A 22,112-nucleotide genomic window follows, 5' to 3' on the forward strand; every position below is an offset into this window, starting at 1 on the left:
TAGGGTAAGGACTGACTGTATTATAGAGTGATTTTCCTAGAGACTGAATATCTTGAAATTCTTAAATTCACCTTTTACATTAAAACCATTGTCTGCTTTTTGATATTAAGCAATTTCTTCCTAGGATGTTCAGTTTTTGTTATAAGAGCATATTCACCACATATTTTAGTGATTATCCATATTTTCAAATATTTTTGTTTCATTTCTTCACAAAAGGATCTACATGGAAAGAGATGAAAGAGGATCTTCACAAGATTTTAGTGTACCAATTTGGACTTAAGGTTGTTTGAGTTTCACTTAGCTGTGCTGTTAACATCTGTTTTCCTGATAGCAATACAGTTTAAAAAACAACAACAACAACAACAACAACTTTAAGATTACTGAATAATCACTAGAGAAGAGTCTGTGTAGGAGGATTAGGTATCTTCTCTATAATGTTTAATGGTAAATTAAAAATAAAAAGCCTGAAGGAAGAGGTCATGTAGATTATGGTTATTCACTGAACAAGAATCTGTTGTCGGTTTCCTTCAAGATTATTTTTGAAGGGTATGGTTCATATGACCTCAGAAGACCTGAACTCAGGACTAATTATTATACCTGTATCTTGGTAACTTGCTTTCCTGGCTCTGGGTAGCCAGCCGAGCCAGTTGGCTCTCTTCCAAAGCACATTTGGGCTACGAGGGAACTGCCTGCTTCACTAGCTGGCATTTGAGATTAAAGAGAAGATGGATGTTGTTTTTGGCAGCAGCTGCTGTTTTGTTCGGGGCAGTCCTAGTACCATTTTGTAGATGTGCATACAGAAAATGAGCTGCGCAGACACTTCACTACCTTTTTGACTTTGAGGAGTCTGTAATATCGACCCTGGCAATGCTTATTTTACAATCTCTTGTCACACTTAGAGAAAAGTTTTTTTTTTTTTTTTTTTTTTCCCAAGTTTAGAAGATTGAAATCTTCTGGTTTCTTGAACAGCATATGTTTTCCTGATGGTCTTGGGCTGCACACGTTAATTTCCAGCAAAGGAAAGCAGTCTGGAAAGTCACTTCTGTGTTATAACACATGTTCAGATCAAGTAAATAGTTTGCTTTAGGAGGCTTTGCCAGCTCCTTTTCCTGGCATGTGGCTTTTAGTATAAGGAAGGCTCTTATGTTCAGGAAGAACTGATGATTCCACTGGAGTCTGTCTGCTGAGACTTATTCTAACAAAAATGAGATTTAGGTAAGACCATTGCCTTCAGGGTCTCCAGCCTCATCTTCTGGTAACTTCTCCCTCCTCCCTTAAATACCTTTCTGTACTATCTATCCCTCTTAAAATCTCCTCCCAGAAAAAGACCCTGCTATATCAGTCATTCACAATTAAGTATGAATTTTAGTCACTATTGTTTCCCTCTACTAGGACTGTTTCTGTTGCACAGTTCTAACAGTGCGTATAGATTTTAAATTTTTTCATTAGGTTAATAATTTGAAGTCAACATTTAGCAATACAAGTGTTATTGGGATTTTGTATGTTAGAGGGAGTGTGGGGGACACTTGACAAAATGTCTCTAAGTTAAAAAGAAAACATAACAAAACTAGAACTGCCAACAATAAGATTAGCTTAGCGTCTGTGCAATGAAAGGTTATCATGAAATAAAAGGTTATCATACAATGAGTGTGACCTAGAGAGAAAAGTTGTATGATGCTAAAACAAAGTAGCCAAAGAAAAATGTCATGCAGAAGCAGAGACTGATACAGAAAAAAACAGTGAGGTGATTACCCAAATGGAAAAGATACATTTTAGAGCAGAAGTCCCAAACACAGGGACATTTCGCCTCAACTTTCTATCTCTAATAGGGTATGTGTTTGCACCCCCCCCCCCCACACACACACACACATTTAGACACCTGTATACCCTTGTTTGAGTTTTCAGAAGTTAGAGAAAGAGGAAGAGAGAAAACAAAGATATATTTTGTTGATATATTGGAACATCTCAATTGGAAGTTAATTGTCTATTTAGAGAAGCTACTCTAGACAAAGTTGAGAACTAAGAAATAAATTGAAAAGGCATCTGAAGTGAAAGTTAACATCAAAATACCCATGTACTAAAGGTAAATACTCTTTTTTTTCATGGAGGCTTGACTCTATAAAGTCCTTTCTCTGTTTTATTCAAATGGCTTTGGAGCACTTGTTTCTCTGGTTTCTTAGCAATTCAAAACCCATAAACCACACAGCAAATAATTGCATAGCACCTGCAGTTTGAAAAGTTTTTATTTGATTCTCATCACCATTCCACAAAGTGGGTGAGGGAAAAATTATTCTTATTCTCATTCGAGAGACTTGTAAGCAGCTGCGCAGAGGGATTAATTGGCTTGTTCGAGGTCATACTGTAAGGGGCTCAGAGGTTTTCTGGATACATGTTCTGTACTCTGCCATCACACCACTGGTTTTCAAAACCTTTTTTTTTTTTTTTTTTACTTTCTTGTCCTTGGAAACCTTTGTTCAAACAAAATCTTACCCAGAAGCATGAACAAATAAGACAGAAAAAAAGCTGAGCTGTTTTGCTTAAAGCAGGGGTCGGGGGCCCAGAATACTGACAGGGGCAGTTTATTTTCCTGACCAGGAACAGCTTGAATATTGTGAAACTGCACCATTCATTCATTAAATCATTCAGAAAGTTTATTGAGCTCTGCTTTATTTTTTCTATTGCTGCCATGACAAATTATCACAAATTTAGTGACTTAAAGCAATACAAGTTTATTATATTACAGCTTTGGAGATTCAGAAGTCCAGAATGGGGTTTACTGAGCTTAAATCAAGGTATCTAGAGGACTATGTTCTTTTCTGAAGCCTTTATCTAAGGGAGACTGTTTCCTTCCCCTTTTATAGCTCCTAGAAGCAACTTGCATTCCTCAATGCCTGGCCCCTTTCCTTTCTCTTATGGGCCAGTGATGGCAAATCAAGTTCTTACCATGTCACATCTTTCCAACCTTTTCCATCATTGCATTTCTCTGGCCAGAGCTGGGAAAGGTTCTCTTTCTTAAGAACCCAGCTGATTATATTGGACTTAGAGAACCCAGGAGAATCACTCCACGTCCAGGTCCTTAACTTAATCACATCTGCAAAGTCCATTTTGTCATATGAGGCAATATATTCACAAGTTCCAAGAATTAAGACATGGCCATCTTTTTTGCCATTATTCTGCCTACCATTAGCACCCATGATGGACCACATATTGCAAGTACAGTAATTTGGAGCTACTTGGAAGAGGGCAGTCGCAACTATGTCACTAAGATGCTTTTCGCCTCAGCTTTATTGTGGCATGATTGACAAATAGAAATTATATTTAAGGTGTACAATGTGATGTTTTACGCATCTATTGTGAAATGATTACCACAATCTAATTAACATACCCAGCACCTCACAGAGTTACCGTGTGTGTGTGTGTGTGTGTTGAGAACTTTTGAGATCTACTCTCTTAGCAAATTTCAAGTATATAATATAGTATTAATTACAGTCACCATGCTGCACATTAGGTCTGCAGAACTTATTCATCTTATAACTGAAAGTTTGTATCCTTTGATTAATATCTTCTCTTTTCTCCCATTCCTCAGCCTGTGGTAACCACCATTCTATTCTGTTCTGTTACTTTGAGTTCTACTTATTTTTTTAAGATTCTACATACAGGTGAGATCATGCAATATTTGTCTTTCTGTGTCTGGCTTATTTCACTTAGTCTTCACTTTACATGATGAACTTGAATCATCAAAGAAAAGCAGACTTTAAAATGTCTACCCACTGTTTTAAGAAATCAGGGAAGCCTGTGTACTATATATTATAAAGATTTCTGTATCGAATAATCACTACTGAAAAATTACTCTGCCATATAAAGAAGTTCTGCATTTCAACCCTTCCCTCAAGGCTACTGACTTCTCAGACAGAACATTTGGCTCTGCTCCTCAGTCCTCATGTTTACTTATGCCAGAGTGAGCTGTCGAGTTTTACCAAAGGCGAATATTCCTCACCAGTAGCAAAGTATATACAGAATTAAATTAAAATACGAGTTTATTTAATAGCTTTAAAATAAAGTGTTTCAAGAAATACAGGTTTGTCTGTGATATTTGAATGTTTTAAGAGATTTAATTTTAGCCCTGATCAAATAGGCTCCTATACAAAGAGCAAAATCATATCTTTACAGATGTTTATATACAACTGATGCAAAAAAATAATATTGATGCTGCCTTCTAGTTGAGAGCTAGATCTCACCCCTTCTTGCCTTCTCAAGGACATTCCTCAAAGAGTCCCCTCTCCACATCGCCAATTGCACCCCCTCTCCATGGGTCATCCACACAAGGCGTATGGACATCTTGGTATTTCTACTGTCTTACCCACCCCCGCCCCCCAACACACACACACACACACACACACACACACACACACCCAGTTCCTTGCTAGCATCCTACTTTGTTTTTAATCGTTTTTCTCTTTTGAAGGACAATGCTTTAAAATATTTGTCTGTATTCCATGTTTGTAATTACTCTTCTCTCATGTTCTCTTAAACCCACTCCAGACTGGCTTTGTCCCATAACTGCTTCAATAAAAATGTTCTTCTTAATGTCACCAATGATCTCTATTCTGCTAAATTCTGGTCAGTTCTCGGTCTCATCTTACTTGACTTATTATGAGTATTTGACATAGTTTAACCTCCTCTTTAAGGTACATTTAAAAAAAACCAACAACTTCTTCCTACTTTTTTGACTTCTCTGTCAAGCTCCTTTGTGAGGTTTCAATCTTTATCCAGACCTGTTAAGGTTAGAGCACTGGAGGACTCGGTCCTTTGTTCTTTTTACTATTTGTACTCACTCCTTTGATGGTCTCCACATACTCTTTTGCTTAAAATTCCATTTATATATCAAAGGCTATCAGATGTATATATCCATCCCTAACGTCCCTCCTTAATCTAGATTCAAATATCCTAACCTAATCATCACTGGAAATCTCAAAAGATGTTTCAAACTTTTGCATACTCAAAACTTAACTCCTGATCTGCCCTTTGCCCTGGAAACCTTCTCTACCCTCAGCCTTCTCCATATTGGTTGATGACAACACTCCCCTTCCAGTTACACAGGCCAAAATCCCTGGAGTCATCTTTGACTCTTTCAGCTCACATTCCAACTGTCAGGAAATTCTACTGGCTTAGCCTTCAGGAGACAACCAAAATCTAACCACTTCTGGTCAGCGCACTGCTACTAATAACCTTTCTTGCTTGGATCAGAGTAGTAGCCCCTAATCGGTCTCTTTATTTCTGCCTATTATTAACCTAAAGTCTGTTCTGGCCACAGTCATCAAAGTAATTTTTTTTAAGACTTTATTTTTTTAGAGCAGTTTTAGGTTCACAGCAAAATCGGGAATGTACAGAAATTTCCCACATGCCTCCTGTCCCAACACATGCTTAGGCTCCCCCATTATCAACATCCCCCAGCAACTGATGAACCTACACTGATGTGACAATCACACTTGATGTGATTGATGATCCTACACTGACACATCTTAACCACCCAAAGTCTATAGTTTACATTAGAGTTTATTCTTGGTGTTGTACATTCTGTGAGTTTGGACAAATGTATGATGACATGCATCCATCATTTTAGTATCATACAGAGTATTTTTACTGTCATAAAATTCTCCATGCTCTGCCTATTTATCCCTCCCCCTCCAACTCCTGGAAACATCTGATATTTCTACTGTTCTCATAATTTTACCTTTTCCAGAATGTCAGTGTAGTTGAAATCACAAGTATGTAGGCTTTTCAGAATGGCTTCTTTCATTTAGTAATATGCATTTAAGTTTCCTCCATATCTTTTTATATCTTGATAGCTCATTTCTTTCTAGTGCTGAATAATATTCAGTTGTCTGGATGTACTACATTTTAGCCATTTACCTACCGAAGGACATCTTGGTTGCTTCCAAGTTTTGTCCATTATGAGTAAGTTGCTAAAAAATCAGTGTACAAGTTTTGTGTGGACACAAGTTTTCAGCTTCTTCGGGATTATGTGGTACGTGTATGGTACACGTTTTATAAGAAACTACCAGTCTTTTAAAAAAATTTTAAAATATGTTTATATCTCCCCTCTGCTCAAAATCTTGCAATGAATCCTGTTTCATTAATAACAAAAGTCAAAAGTCCAGATGATAGAGTATAAGACCCTACACCATCTGGCCTCTCCATTCTCTCTCTGACATCATCATCTTCTGCCAAACAGGAGTGGAGGGAGGGAAGTGGTTGCTCTTGCTGTTCTTTAAATAAAGCAGATTCCTTTAATAGACCTTCGAACCTCTGCACCAGCTTTTTCTCTTTCTGCAGTACTCTTCCCACAGATAGCTGTGTGGATCACTCCCTTAGCTCTATCCAATTTTTGATAAAATATTGCCTTCTCAATGAGACACCATCAAATATCACCCTGTTTAAAATTTCAAGCTGTTTCTCCACACACTGTAGTCTCTTTCTGGAAAGAAAGAGGTCACAGTTAGTTCTGTGGCCTTTTCTGTGCATTCAGGATGCCCTGGGGATTTGACCCTTTCTGCGGTCCTCTTTGCAACGAGAACCCAAGCAGTTTGTAAGAGAATTAGCTTTACTTCAAGAGAATCCTGCTGAAGTTTTTAGGTAGCAGAACTAGCACCTGTATGTACTTTATTTTTAAGACTGGTACTGGTAGGAGGTAGCTGTGATGGAGAATGAATGGAAGCTCCTCATGCGCCCCTGAGGAGCTACTCAACTAGTAAGATATAAGCCTCTAAAGTGGTCCTGCCCACCCAACATCATCTGTCATTACCACACCCATCCCAAGTATGCAGCAACATGTGGACATTAGAAACCGCCTGGAGTCATGAGTCTTCTGCTCTGCTGGTGCTTTGCATGCTCTTCTGTCACCTGTTGCATCCTTTCTTAAAGCTCAGTGGTACACTTGGCGCTGGATGACGCCTCCAGTGCCTCCTTGAGTGTGATTGTCAACTTGAACCTAAGACGACTACTGCTAGTAGAGCAGGATAGGCATTTATAATCCCAATTTCTTTTACTTTGATCTAATTTTTTTCCATGGCACTTAGCAGCTTTTGACATTCTGTACAATCTAGTTACTTATTATGTTTATTGGTTATGGTCTGCCTTCCCTCGCTAGAAGGTAAGCCTCATGATCAGGAGGTTTGGCCCCCCTCCCCACTTTATTTTTACTAATATATCCCAGGCATCTAGAACAGTACCTGGCACACACTAGATAGTAAATATTTTCTGAATAAATGAGTGAGTGAACAAGTGTTTGTTTAGTGTTTCTTCAATGCCAAGCATAAGGCATGGAGAAGAGAAGTGACCATTTCTGCCTTTATATTTCTTGGAGCCTAGAATATGAGTATGGTTGTTAATGAGATTGGCCACTTAAAAGATCCTTAAGGAGGATTCCCGAGTCATATCACGAAAGAAAGTTTTTCAGAAACATATTGCAAGGTTAGAGGAGGGTGGGACGTGGTGGGCTTAGGTAGCAATGACAATATAAAAGAAAGCTTGAGTTTATTTTTTTTTAATTTAAAAAAATTATTGAGGTGACATTGGTTAATGAAATCAAATAGGTTTCAAGAAAGCTTGAATTTAATCAATTATATCTACATACATGAAAGAAGACTGTTATTAGAGGAGATTTTATATGTTGGCATTGCCCCAAAAGAAAAACTGCCAATACAGAACTCCTTCACACAATTTAATCTTCATTTCGGTCCAAAGGAGACAGTGCTGTGCAGAATGTGACTCCACAGAGCTCAAAGTAGCCTTAAACAAAGTTAAGCAGGGTTACTGGTAAAAGATCACAGTAGAAAAACAACAAAAGTGTTTTAATTTTCTTTATAAGCCACAATTACCTATGTAGGTATCATTGTAGTCTTAGAAATTTTAGTAAATAATAATCATCATTTGGTGTAGTATCTAGTTAGCTTGCAGATAGTAATTTAAAATAATAATCTAGTTCCTTTTAATACATGGCTAGCTACATAAGTAGGAAAGATTTCTAGCATGGGCAGATGGGCTTTTGTGTAATTTAAAGATGCCATAGACAAATGTTAACTTATAAAAAAATCTCTTACGGTTTCAGATATATGTACATGCCCATTCCTATGCTCATGCTGTTTATTTTTTCCTGGAACTCTCTCCCTTCTGTGTCAACTCTTACAAACTCCTTCTTGTCCTCCAAAATCTACCCAGAGTCACATTTTCTTCTCTGGCTTTTCTTGGCACTGTCTTCCAACCACAGATTTCCCTACTTAGGATTAATTGATTAATTGTTTCCTTCTTTATGTTCCTAAGTCATTTGTCACGGGTGTGGGTGTGATTTATTCACCTGCCTCCAAGTTTCAAGGGCATATTCATTACCTTTGTTTTCTCTAGTGACTGGCACAGTCCCTGTCTCATGATACATGTTCAGTAAGTAGGTATTAAGTTTGAAGCATGGGACCATTTTTATCCTGGTCACTGATTCATCCAGCAAGTATTTATTAAAGGCATTTTATGTGCAAGGTGCTGTGTCATATGTTGTAAAGATACCGAAAAAATCAGTTGCCCAATTTCTTAAAAACCTAAACATAATGTAATGAAATATAATTCATGCATAAAAGTAACTATAATACATGGTTGAAAGCATTATTTTCAAAGAGGTGTGTGTGTGTGTGTGTGTGTGTGTGTGAGGTTCCTTTACACTAGGGTTCAAGAATGTTGTCTTATTGACTAAGGAAATATTTTTCTTTCTTAAAAAGCTAAAAAGCCGTGATTCAAAATTTTTTTCCCGATGTCTCACAAATTACATTAAATTCTATACTAGATCTAAAAATATATGTCTCTCCTTCACTTTATCTTAATGTACTGTTGTAGATTATTAGATTAAAGCACTGCTCAAGGTTATGCTGCTTCTTGCCAAAGAGTCCATATTTAAAGTAGAGAAAGTTTCATTTGGTGTCTTAAGGTGTGAATTTAATGCATTCCCTAGTTTGAAGAAAACACCTTACGTGATAAATCCTTTACGTGTTGCTACAACTTCATTCCTATTTGCCATTAGGAAATTGGCTATAGAAAGCTTTTGAGAGAAGTTAACATTGATGTCATTGAAATGAAAAATCCAAACCATATTTAATGGAGAATTTTTTAAAACTTTGGTAAGCATAGTTTGAATGCTTAGCATTTAATTGTATTTAAGCCAGTAGCATTAAAAAAAATTGGTAGATTGCATTTTCTACATTCAGACACAAGATGTTGATATTTTAAGTGATTATGAACTTTAATTGATGGTCGTCACCAGCAATTTTTCTCTTTTTATTTAGACTTGGATTATCACTTGCATTTATCTTCAACTGCTCTTATTTAATCCCCTCGTCAAAACTACAGGGATCTGCACGAACCGCATCACTGATGATGTGAAAGACGTTACAAAATTGGTGAGTAAGGAATGCTTTCAATAGTTGACTCTTTTTCTTGTGCCTTTTGAAAAAGATTTTTTTTTTTTTGCCCCAAATTGGTAATTTTCTAAGACAAGAAAATAAATTACTGAAGTATCTAAGGGAATTCTAGAGAAAGCAGGTAGGGAGATGTTTAAAATCATAGAGGATCTGTTGGTAAAACTGGCCCATGGCACACCACTGCAGTGATTTTGTTTCTTTGCTGGTATTTTCATCTCATTCACAGGCAGTGAAGGACACTAGAGAGTTCTCTACGTGCTGATGTGCCAGCTCTAGCTTGTTCCCCATTACCTCTTTAGTGGGTTTCACAGCATGTCTTATTTCCCTTCCTCATGCCTTCCTACTCTTCTTTAACAAGCCTAACAAAAGGAGAGCTGAGATGGCCATCCTCCCCTTTTCAGCAGCTCGAAGACATGTGGGTGTGTATTTGCTTCCTCAGTGAATGTAGTTGGACAAGTCATTTGCTCAAATGTTGACCAGACTCATCTCCCACATTTGTCACATCGGAACTCTTTCCTTAGCAAGAGGCATTTCACACTGGTGGCGTAAGTCACTGCCGGCTTCATGCCACGCTCCTCTTAAAATGTAGACATGGGCTGGGGTCGGGGGGGTGAGGGGAGAGGGGGAGGGTGCATAATGCAACATCCGGAATGCATTGTTCCCAACTCTTGTCATCTAGGGAAGATTTTCCATGCTCATTTGAGTTACAGAGTGTGATTCCAGGATGAACAAAGTTTGAGAGGCATTTTTATAAGCTCTTGGTTCAAAATAGCCAAGTTACATTCACTTATTTGAATATCATGTAGGGAGCAGAGGTGATAAGAGACTAGGAATGATGGAAAATGGGGGTAGTAACATGTAGAAAGAAAGAAAAGTGTATATGTTGAGATCTTTATCTTTCCTACTCTTGATATACATTTCCCGATTTATATTTTTATTGTAGGTTCATAGCTGAACTTCAGAACAAATTTAATGCTATGGTCCGAGGTTTATTGCTTAGCTTCAGTGCAGAATTAATAACACACAAGCCCCCACCCACCAGCCCCCTCTCCCAATTTATGAAGGTTCCTCAGAAGGACACCCAGAGGCTGCAGGTTTAAAAATATTCTCTGATGCAATACCTGAAGATGTATTAACATGTTTTATCTGAAGGCCTGGTGACCAAAGCAGTACAACATATATGCCTACTGTGTCCCGACTAGGTATTGGGTATTAGGATGGGAGTGAGGGGGAAGTATTTTTTTTAAAAACATAAATTATGGCTCCTCTTTTTAAGTTTGCTTATTAGTTTGTGACCCAAGACACTATATTAAAAAGAAAATATTTATGTATATTCTAAATATTTTATCAGTAGAAGGCACTCATTAAATGTTAGTTTGATGAATGAAAGAAATAAGGATGTACCATGTCTGGGAATTGTAGTCACCAGTGGTGGTTATTAAAATTATAGGTGTTTGGGCCATACTGATTCGATAGGTCTAAGGAAGGACTCCAGGCATCTACATTTTTAAGATATTTCTGAAAGTTTAAGATCTACTGCTCTAGATGGTATATTCTGTCAGACTTTAGAAACCAAAGTGTTTTGACTCTGATTTAATCTCAATTGTTTTTATGACTATTTTTATATATGTCGTACAAATTTATATGGATGTCAGATTAATATGAGTTCCCAAAATATGTTAAAGTGGATCACAGTTGGGTAATGAGAGCTGTCATGGAGCTGTGGATAACTGTGGAGCTGAGAATGAGCTGGGGCAATCTGCAGTGGTCCTCAGAGCAAATTTCAAATATGTGGTCAATGAATCACAGCTGGAAGATGATGGTGCACCTGACCACAGGCTAGCATATTCAAGATTAATGTAATATTTAAGAAAAATTACCTGTAGGCATTATTTTTTGCTAAGTGTTTTAGTACTACTACTTCATGAGTACCACTACCTGTGAAATGTCAAATGCATATTTTCAAGTGGTGTAAGTAGGTATTATAAGCACTTTCCAAGATTTTTCATTATGTCTTTAATCATCCGCCTATTTTTTGTCTGTTACTTAATCAGTTGATACAGCGAAAAATGGCAAGAAGCACTAAAGAGAAAGAAGCACCTGCAAAGGTTGCTTATTGATATTGGTACTAAATTATAGTTCCTTGTCCTAGGGGCTAATATGAAATTAGTAAACTGAAAAAGGGTTTGTTTTTCCTCCCTTCCATCAACTGACTCAGGGGGAAAACTTTTAATTTCAAGAGTTGATCTAGTGAAATCAGCGATTTGTGGGGGAAAAAATGAAGTTAGTAAAAAATTGGATGCAGAAGATCACTTCTAATTGAATAAAGACCTACATAATGCATAGCCTGTATTTCATAGAGTAGTAGGCAATAGAAAAACATAACTAATTTCTAATCTCAGAGTGAAAGTCATCTCTGTGAACATATGAATGCATATCACTAAAACCACTAAAAACAACACATAAATGGACACAATTTTACAAATGTCATGGTATAACATAGGACTCAACCTGTGCTAATATGTTAAGAGAATGGATTTTGGAATTGGGCAGACCTGAATTTTAAGTCCTAGCTCTTTGACCTTGGGTAAGTAACTACCTTTCTAAATCTCACTTCCTATTTACTAATTTTTTGGTATAGATTAAAAAAGAGAATTCATATATAATTTTTTAACCACAGTTATTATCATATAACCTCTTTATGCCTCAGTTTCTTCATCAGTATAATTGATTAATGGTACTTAACCTTGTAGACGGATTACAAGAATTAAATAAATTAATGGAACAGCGCTAGATACATAGTGCATACCTGCGATTAGCCGTAAATATTGGTAGTAATGGTGGGCTCATAGGATACTGAAACTGAGAGAGTTTTCAAGACAAACTATTTTATAAATAATTAAAACTGAGACCCAAGAGTGGTGAAGCTGAGCTCCTGGTCCCATTACCAGTGCTGTGTCTGCTAAAACAGTGGTTTTCAAACAGGTCCTAGAGCCCACCCAGCTGCTCTGCTTTTACATGTATCTAGGTTTCCAAATAAGAGTTGAGTTTTTTTGAAAGTCACTGCCTGAGAACCATTCAATATCATCTCTTAGGGTACTTATTAAAAGTACAGCTGTCAGGGCTCCCACAATCCTACCTCAAAAATGCTAAGTCTTCAACTTGTGGAAATGAGATGGAGGGACCCTAGTGTTTCTGACCTGCATCCCAGGTGATAATTATTTGCACAAAAGTGCCAGTACTGCTGAGGCCATAATACTTATAATGTTGGGGTTTTTTTTTCCATGTTTGGAAAGAAGCTGTCCCTAGGAATACCAGGTGCTATAGGCTTTAAAAAAAAAGAAGAAGAAGAAAGAAAAAGAAAGGAAAAGAAGCTGTGTTCCCATCCTTAGACTAAAATTCATTAATTTTACTAATTCAAAAAGCCACATGAGTGACTCTTGAGTTTTATGGGCATAGATCATTACGGCCTCTCTCTACAGGACAGTGGGGGAGAGCACCTGGAACCCTCTAGGAGTACACGATGTTTGAATCCCAGCTCTGCTATTACCTTGCTGTGTGACCTTGGATAAATAAATCTCAATCTTTCTGGGATTCCATTTCTGGTTTTTAAAATGAGGAACAAGGACATGATCAATAGTTCTTAGTCCAGGATTCATAAACATCAATGCCTTGTAAAATGGAATTCCAAATTATGCCTATGTATGCCTGCCTATAGTGCATTTCTGAGAAGAAGGTGCTTATCTTTCGTCTGTTTCCTGGAGAAGTCTGTGACCCCCACCCCCTGAAAAGATAAGAACTACTAAATTAAATAACTTTTGAGGCCCTTTTAGCTCTGAAATTCTTTTATTCCATAACAGTACTTCTTAAGGTTGTATATTTTGGAATAATTCAGTAATGTCTTGACTAATGGAGATTGCATAGAATGAGAGGAATTTGCTTTGCAGCCATAACCTTGGTACATTTCATTTGAGAGAAAGAAAGTGGATTGATAGTACATTTTTTGCCTTGTGCTCACAGATTTCTTCAGCTGAAATCATTCCTTTGTAGGCTCTGCCAGTTCCTCCTTTACGTTAGATGGCAACTCTTAACTGTGCCACAAACTTTAAGTTGGTTTGCTTGGGATGATTCTCATGTCACAGAAGCACATGACTTATGACTTTAGACTTTAATGTCATTTATTTATTTATTTTTTTAATTTCTTCTTGGACACTTTGTCCTACCCCTATAATCCCCATGGTTTTCATTCGAAATCCTTCTGGCATGTTTACTCAGCATAATCGTTCATCTATTGACGGAACATATTGCTTTGTTTCTAAAAAATGTTGCAAGACTTGTTTTAAATGGCAAACTCAGACCTACCTAAAAAAGGGTCAAGTATCTGGGAACAGAATGAATCAAACTTCAAGAACTTGCTTCTAGATGACTGTTAGGCTGCAGCTTTTAATGGTTGTAACTGTTAATGTAAGGAGTCTTCCAAATATTGAAATAGTTCAAATTAGTTTCCATTTTTCTTTTTCCTGTTGTTCACTTCATTTGTGGTAATGTTTTCCTTCCTCTGGGGGAATTCAATTAAATGCATTTCTTGCTTTTTAAAAACCTTTTAGACTTTAAATTTATATTAATTATTCGTTTTTCTCAAAAAAATGCTTTTACAAGGCCGACGGCTATCCCAGCTCCATCTTGTTGATGTGAAATTACTCTGTCTTTTCAAGGTCACGGTCCATAATATCAGTAGAATAGAGTAAAACTCAGATATTCTTGGTTTTCCTGGTTTTGTGATAGGCACTTTAAGTAGGTTATGTTAATATTATATCACTCTTGGAGTTTAGCATAATGGGAGATTATAAAAACATCCTCATATAACAAATTTTCACACTTTGAATGGACAGTTTTGAATAATTCTAATTTTTATTCTTTTTCAAATATAGTTTTTTTTTCAAGTAGAATTATCACTGCATTAAGATGGAAGGTTGGATTCTCCAAGTCTGTTTTCTAGGTGAACTCTAAGCTTTTCTGAGCAAATTATCTCTTAAAAAGCAGAAGTCTCCCAGAATGTTTGACCTTGAGGAACAATGTTTTCATAGTTGGAGGGTTTTAAAAGTTTATTTTTATTCATTTGCAATACTTAGCATTTTAATTTCTGCTCCAATGGTCAGTAGAGATTTCTCTATTTAAAGCTAAAATTAGGACTATTAGTATTCAAAGAAAGGACAGAAGTGTATTGGAAATAGTATGTATGAAAACTGACAACTAGATGGCTTGCTATATTACCAAGCATGTTAATTTTATCATAAAGAAAACATTGCTTATTCTTTCTTTATGGAATAAACCACTATGTGCTATGTCTTATACTTTTCAACTTATAAAAAGCCGTAGTTATTGTGTGAATATCCAGGTACCATGCCAACCCTAGAAGATAATTTTTTGAATCCCCAGTTTTTTAGGAAGCTGAGGCTTAGTGGTGGTGAGCAAACTGACCATCCTCGCTTGTAAATACAAAGCTGAAGAGAGGTTTGAACCCATGTCTCTGGAGCATAAGAACCCAGGTCTTAATTGAAGCTGTAAATGTCAACTGCAATTTAAGAATTGTCATTGTAACCTCTTGAATGTTATTTCCTAGGTAGTAAACTTATGATTAGAAAGCAATCATGTAGTAGAAGTTCAATCAGTACTACTTAATTGTAATCATCATCATAAAGTGTTTCTGTGAAATAGACAAAAAATATTTATCTTTTGTATTTGAAAGAAGAGAAAGGTCATCTAACTTTTTAAAGGTATTCTTCACTGAGAAAAGACAACCCAGAAAAGTCTTATGAAGCTGTCATCTAATATTTAATTTTTAATCATTAGCGGAGCTATTATTAAAAATAAAAAGAAAACCCAGATACCTTTAAAAACTAAAGATAATTGACCAGGTTACTTAGATTTTTAATCAATATTAAAAGGAGATCACTTATAAGGAGAAGTAAAAAAGCAAAAACTTTCTCCTATGTTATTTTTGAAGACCGACCAACCAGCATTTCACAAAGCTGTTGTACATGAGTGAACTGAAATTTAAATACAAGAGTACAGAGTTTTTCCCCCTCTACAACAATGATTCTTAAACTTCTCTAGATCTGATGTGACTCTGGAAACTGAACTCTTTCCCCGCAAAGTTTCACATGTGTACCACATTTTATGTAAGTGTCAAGGAAATCATGAGTTACTACTAGAGCATTTTGATTCTTACCTATAACTTGGGAGTGTCCCACCAAGGACATTCAAGCAACCACTTATTTCAGGATGTTAGAGGATCTCAATGATATTTGAATCATGAGATCCAAAAGTTTTTTTTAGATCCACGATCTAGAAAGTTAAATATTCTGACCTTGAGTTCTTTTTCTCCTGAGTCCAGATACCTGCAGGGTACGGTATGCAGCCCATGCCTGTGTGGCTGGCAAAGACTTTTTCTTGGCTGATATCAGCCTTTTCACATGCTGGTCCCTTATGCTCCCCTCCCTTCCTATGCCACTAATACGATCAATCCTTAAGACATCCAAAGAAGGTAGTAAATGGGCCCAACTAATAAAGTGATCCCATCCTCAAGTGACCTGTTTTTGGAGTTGTATGTGTTTTACAATCTGGTATGGTATGGTATTCACATCTTTGTACTCCAAACTACAAAGCTCAGTACAATAATTTGGCCTTTAGTAAAATTTTCCATCAAGTTCCATTTTATTATTTATTTTTGCCCTGAACCTTTTTTACTAGAGTAGATTTGTTTTCAAAATCTGTAGCCTTGGTTATTTATCCATTTAACCTACCAACAGGATACTTGCCTAAAATCTAAACCACATTTCTGCTTTTTTCAGCTTCCAGTCTCTATAAATACTGAACGCTGTTCATAACTTTTCTAGTGGTCTTCTAAACCGGTCCCTATCACTCGCTGTTCTCTCCTGGCTCCAGTCCATCTTTCCAGACTAATCTTCCTAACTTACTAGTCAGTTCCCTCTTAAACTAAACCTTCAGTGTGGTGCTCCTGCTTAACACAAGAAAAATAATAGACTGAATTTTTAATAATTATCTTGTTTACTCTCTTCATTTTACAGACAAGGAGTAGAAGTTCCACAGAGAGGAAGTGATGTACCTAAGACAGAAGTGACTTGCTGTAGGGCTCTGGTGGTAGAACTGATCCCACTGACTTCACTGTGTCCCCTTGGGCCTCCTTAGCCCAACACTCAGGTTCTTCTCTACTGTGGCTTTCCTGGCATATTTCTTAACCTCTTTCCTTAAAGAGCCTGATTTTTCTGTCCTTGGTCTCCCAAAGGTACCACATGCTTTCCCATTTCTGTATTTTTGCACATGACCCTTCCTCCTTAGGCTAACGTCTCACTCCTTTGCAATTAATAATAAACCCGTAGCCATTCACATACCATGCTAAAGCACTAAGTATTTAATGAGTTATTTAATTCTCCTTTAGTCTTTAAAAATCCACTAGCTAGATTCTCTTATGTTTTCATTTTATACACGTGGAAACTGAAGCTAAAGTAGGTTAACTCTAGCCGCCCAGGATCTCTGAGTCAGTGCGTGGCAGGGCCTGCATTTAACCTGAGCTGTGTGTTTCCAGAACTTGTGCTCTGACTCTTAACAGCAAACTAACTATCGCAAAGGAACATTTTCCAAGTTCCAGGCCAAAGGCTTGCTCTGCTCTATCAGACTTTCCCCAGTGATCAGTATCCATCACAGAAGCTGAATTTATCACAAGGTTATCTGTGTTTTTGAAATGCTGTTTAACATACCATAAGTGCTTAGAAAGTAATATAATTCATGAACTGACCATAAAAATCTACAACCTCACTTCCTAAATTCTCTTCCAAATGTAATGGGAAAGGAACCAATACAAGGCAAGAAAGTAATGAAGGGGAAAGAGAGACTGCTCTGTAGATAACTGTGCTGAGACCAGCACAAATCCTACCTCCACCAGGAACTCCTGATACCTGTGTCCTTGAGATGACAGTCAGCCTCTCTGAGCCTCTATGCCTTCATCTGTAAAATAGGCTTAATGGTATATATCTTGTGGGATTGTGGTAGGTTAAAACTTCTTATAAGTTGTAAAGCATTTTTCAAGAATAGTATTGGTTTTCAGTCCCATTAGAAATTAAATATCAATAAATCAGTTTAATGCAGTAATTAATTTATTATATATATCCTTGGTGGTAAGGTGTAGAGATTTCAGTGTATTGGTCAGAAAACTTTTTGTAGGGTTTCTTTGACTTCCTTGAACCAATTTTTTATATAAATTAATAAAATGGAATTGGCCAGCATATCCCTTATAGTTTCTCTGCTCTTTATGTGTATGTACTCAGATCCTAAGTTTTCTGAATACCAATTTGATCAATTGTATATTTCTTTTTTGGTTATGGAAGTGAAGCTTTAAAAGAAGGGCTGGATTCTCAAGCAGTTTGTGTTCAGAAGAGATGCCGCTTCTTGCCATGTTTCTCCATGTGGAATGGCTTTAATTTACATGATTGGTTCATAATAAAATAGAATGTTGCTGCTCAGTCTGATTCCAGCCTTGACACTTGAAAAGGTGTTAGTTGTGTCTTTGCCACCAAGGCTTACATAAAATGAATGGGTCATTTTGTTTGTCAAATACGAAGATCCAAAAGCCGAAAGAAATTATGGAAGCATGGTGGGAAGTTTGAGAGGAAGAAAGTTAAGTGTAAAGAGCAAGAATGTAATCTCTAAATTAAAAATAAAAAATGCCACTTTCTGTGGCAGCCTAGATATGTTTTCAATAAGCAGCAAGGATTCGACTATTTTGTTAATTTATCGAGGAAGGCATGAAGAGGGATGTTGGTCAGCCTCACGAGTGGAAAATGCCCAGGACGAGTCTGCAGAGAGTAGATGGAAACAAAATGGAGTTAAGAGGCAAGAGAGGCTCTGCTGTCAGAGATCTGAGTTCTAGTGTAGATTAACACAAAGTAACTGTGTGACCTTGGTCAAGTTCCTTCGCCTCTTTGTGCCTCACGTTATTCATCTGTTAAATAGAGATGATATGTCACAGGGATCTGAAGACTGTGCAGTCATGCAATGTAAGCTCTTAATGAGCACAGTGCCTGGCACGTAGTAGATACTTGGTAAGTGTTAGGCTCGAGGCTGAGATGAGTGAGTGTGAGGTGGCACTGCCTGGGGTAGAATGGGAGTGAACACAGTGGGTTCAGTTACTGCCTTCGCTTCCCTTTGACTACTCATTTTCAATCCGCGGTTGGGAATCCATGTATGCAAAGGGCTGACCGGTAGTTATACATGGATTTTCAACCCTGCAGGGGCTAGCATTCCTAACCCCCGCGTTGTTCAAGGGTCAGCTGTATTTACTTATTATGCCTTTGTCTGAATTGTTTTCTCACCAAATTGTTCTCAGATTCTAGAAGCTGTTGGCAAGGTCAAGAGGAAACATGGATTGTGTCATGGGAGAATTGTCAGAGATGACCTAGTTCAGCAAACATGCCCAAGATCCTAGCTTACTATGGGGAAGAGTAAAGTTTTGAGAGATAGGATGAGAGGAAGATAAGTCTGCAAAAGCAAGATGTAGCCATTGAAAATGTAATAGTGCCAGACCACTTTTTTACATTGTATATTCTTTGAAGACCCAGTGTGGGCTAAATCAGTTATTGGCTATATTATTCATATGGGAATTTTAACAGTGCTGGAAGGCTAGGGCGAAAGGGCTGGTGCTGTATGTAGGAAAAAATTTGAGAGAACCTAGAACTCTGTATGCCTTGAAGTCACTTGCCAGTATAGGTCTCAGTGTGGATTGAGTGTTTATGATGTGTTTGCCACATTCAGTTATCTCAATTTATGATTATTTGACATGAGTCCTTGGCCTCCATTTTATAGATGAGAGAAACCAAAGTACAGAGTTTAGATTTGTTCTAAATTTCCTGGTTCCAAATCAAGTTAATTGTTCAATTTATGCCACAATGACTGATAGAAGTGTGTTAGATATATATTTAAAGACTTTAAAAGAAACCAGGTGAACATTTGAGACATCCCAAATGTTTCTTCCTAGATAAACGGATTAAATTATATCACAGAACTGAGTTTTTCTAAATTATTTAAATTATAAAGCATCTTTATTTCATAAGTAGCATTTTTCTTTCGAATTTTCACAGACCCTTTTTTTCCCCAAGAACAATACGGAACAGTAGTTCTCAAACCTGAGCACTCATCATTCGTTGAGTAAGATTCCGTAGGTCTGGTGTGGCCTGAGAATTTGCAGTTCTAACAGGTTCCCTGGTGATGTCGACATTATTTATCACTTTGAGAATCACTGACAAGAAAAATATATTGTATTCCTGATTCTGTGGAGGAACAAGTAGGAAAATAGTCCTGGAAGGGAATTCTAAGACCACAAAATACTAAGCAATCGAAGTTCAAATTGTGTTTCTAAAACTCTGTAGATTATGTACTTAGCCACCTATAACTGAATTTGGAGTCCAAAAGGTTTGCATCATCACTTTATTTTTGGAGATTGCTTTGATTACAAAGGAAATCGAGAATGAAAAATTACTATATATGTAAACACTAAAATTCCATAATAACTTAAAAAATAACAGGTTTGTATGTGTTTTTCTTCAAGTCACTGAAAACAGTAGGATTAGGAGATATATATGGATTTTCTTACAGTCTTATTTTTCCTTTTTCTGTTCTCTTTAGGTGGCAAATCTTCCGAAAGACTATAAGATAACCCTCAAATATGTCCCCGGAATGGACATTTTGGTATGTAAACTGTACATTTCTGAGTTTCATTTTAGTATCTGATAAGAGATGAGGTGATTGTATTGAGATAGGAAATTACCTGTCATTTAGGCATTTGCTAATTGTCAGAATTTGAAGATGGTATCTTTAGAATTTGCCTTGCATAGTTTTATTCTTCAAACAACCGCTAGACTTTAATTATGGGTGAACGTTTCAGAACTTGTGTCCTAGATCTGTACTCCTAAAGTAACTAAGATCATCTTCCTTAGAGCTTGCCAAATTTCTCTTTTGCTTTAGTCTCTCCCCAATTGTATAAGTCTCTTTCCAATTTAACTTGAGAACACAAAATATTTTATCTCAGAATTTATTAGCTGTGTGATAGATTCTTAGAATCTTACAATAAAAACATGAGGTTATGATTTTAAATACTTTATTACTGCAACCAAGAAATTCATTTTTCTAATTACCTATTAGAATTCATATATGAAGAAATATTTCAAGCATAAGGAATAACATAATGCCTGTGTACCCATCATATAGCTTGTCAGACCTTACCACTGTGCGATATTTGCTTAAAATATATTTTTTTAAATAATGAAACATTATAAATATAGCAAAATCCCCTGGATGCCCCTTTCCTATCTCCATTAGTCCCCACATTGTCTCTTAGGGACATATTTATTTCTTAGAAACAAATATTCTGAGCTGGAATTTTTCATTTCAAAGCATTTTTTAGGACTTGGCATGAAGATAGCCTCCTCTGAAGTTGCGTCGAGCAAAACAGCACACAGTAACCCTCATGCTCTTATACTAACATTGCAAACTGTGGATCCATTCATAAGAGTGTATTTTTGCATATTTTTATATTTTATGTTAATGCCATTATACTTCATATACTACTTTGCAACTTGCTTATATTTTGCAACATGCCTTTGACATATAACATGTTGTTCCGTGTTGATTCATTTTAACTCCTGTATTGTGTTAATTTCAAACCTTTTGGGTTACCCTACTCTGGAAGTTGACATCTTTCTTAACTCACTACTTACTATACATCCACGTTGTGCAAGTTGTCTTAGGCTTGAGTGATATTGTAGATGAGTCCATCAAAATTATTGCCAGTTTAAGTGTGCTTAAGCACATCACTGAGTGTGCTTAAAAAGTCTTTCAAAGACTACAAGGTTATCATTTCAAGAGAATGTCAGAGGTATAATTCTTTTCATTAGTTCATTCTCTAAGGCTTACTTTACTGTCTAAAGTTCCTTAGAACTCTTTTGAACATATTATCTTCCTGTTGAATCAGTTATCCTGAAGTCTAGCTCTGTTTTACTGAATTAGGGAGAGTTCGCTGGAAATAGGAATGTAAAATTATAGCAGCCTGAAAGTTAATTATTTGATCACTCAGGCAGCAAGTATTTGTTTAGGAAAAGCTATGAAAATAGCACTTCGTCAGACACTTTAAGAAACAAACAAATGCCAATTTAACCTTATGTTTAAAAACTTCAGTGATACCTGGGGAGAAATTATTTGGTGTTTGTCAAAATGATTTCACTTATTTATCTCCTTGGATGGTTAGCAAAACCCTGTGAGGAAGGCAGAATAGATAGCTAAGGTAACTCCTATCTTCCAAACAACACTGACACACAGAGGTTTACAACACCACCCCCCTACCCCCGCAAGTATTTTGCCCAAGGTTATACAACTAGAGAATGACAGTCTTAAAAAGAAACCCAGGCCATGTGACTTAAACCCTGGGTTACAGAATGTGGTTATCTAAATAATTACACTTGTGTGGGGGAAAATGTTCTACATGAAACATCTAAGTAATAAAGGCACACCCTGCTCTGGATCGTGGAAGCACTTTAGGCCTCTGCTTGCCAAATTCACTCAAAGAAATCATGCAGC

General features: G+C 36.8%; 1 protein-coding gene across 4 annotated transcripts in view; it reads left to right on the plus strand.

Moving 5' to 3' along the window:
* The window catches only part of KITLG (KIT ligand), an 83,112-nt gene that overhangs the window by 26,332 nt on the left and 34,668 nt on the right, over nucleotides 1-22,112 (plus strand). For all 4 annotated transcript variants that reach the window (XM_036236331.1, XM_036236329.1, XM_036236330.1 and 1 more), the window contains 2 exons: nucleotides 9,330-9,443; nucleotides 20,166-20,228. In XM_036236331.1, the coding sequence (XP_036092224.1) occupies nucleotides 9,330-9,443; nucleotides 20,166-20,228 (177 nt within the window). The remainder of the gene's footprint in view (nucleotides 1-9,329; nucleotides 9,444-20,165; nucleotides 20,229-22,112) is intronic.

The sequence above is a fragment of the Rousettus aegyptiacus genome, unplaced genomic scaffold (genome assembly GCF_014176215.1).
Source record: "Rousettus aegyptiacus isolate mRouAeg1 unplaced genomic scaffold, mRouAeg1.p scaffold_m13_p_2, whole genome shotgun sequence".
NCBI classification, from domain to species: Eukaryota; Metazoa; Chordata; class Mammalia; order Chiroptera; family Pteropodidae; genus Rousettus; species Rousettus aegyptiacus.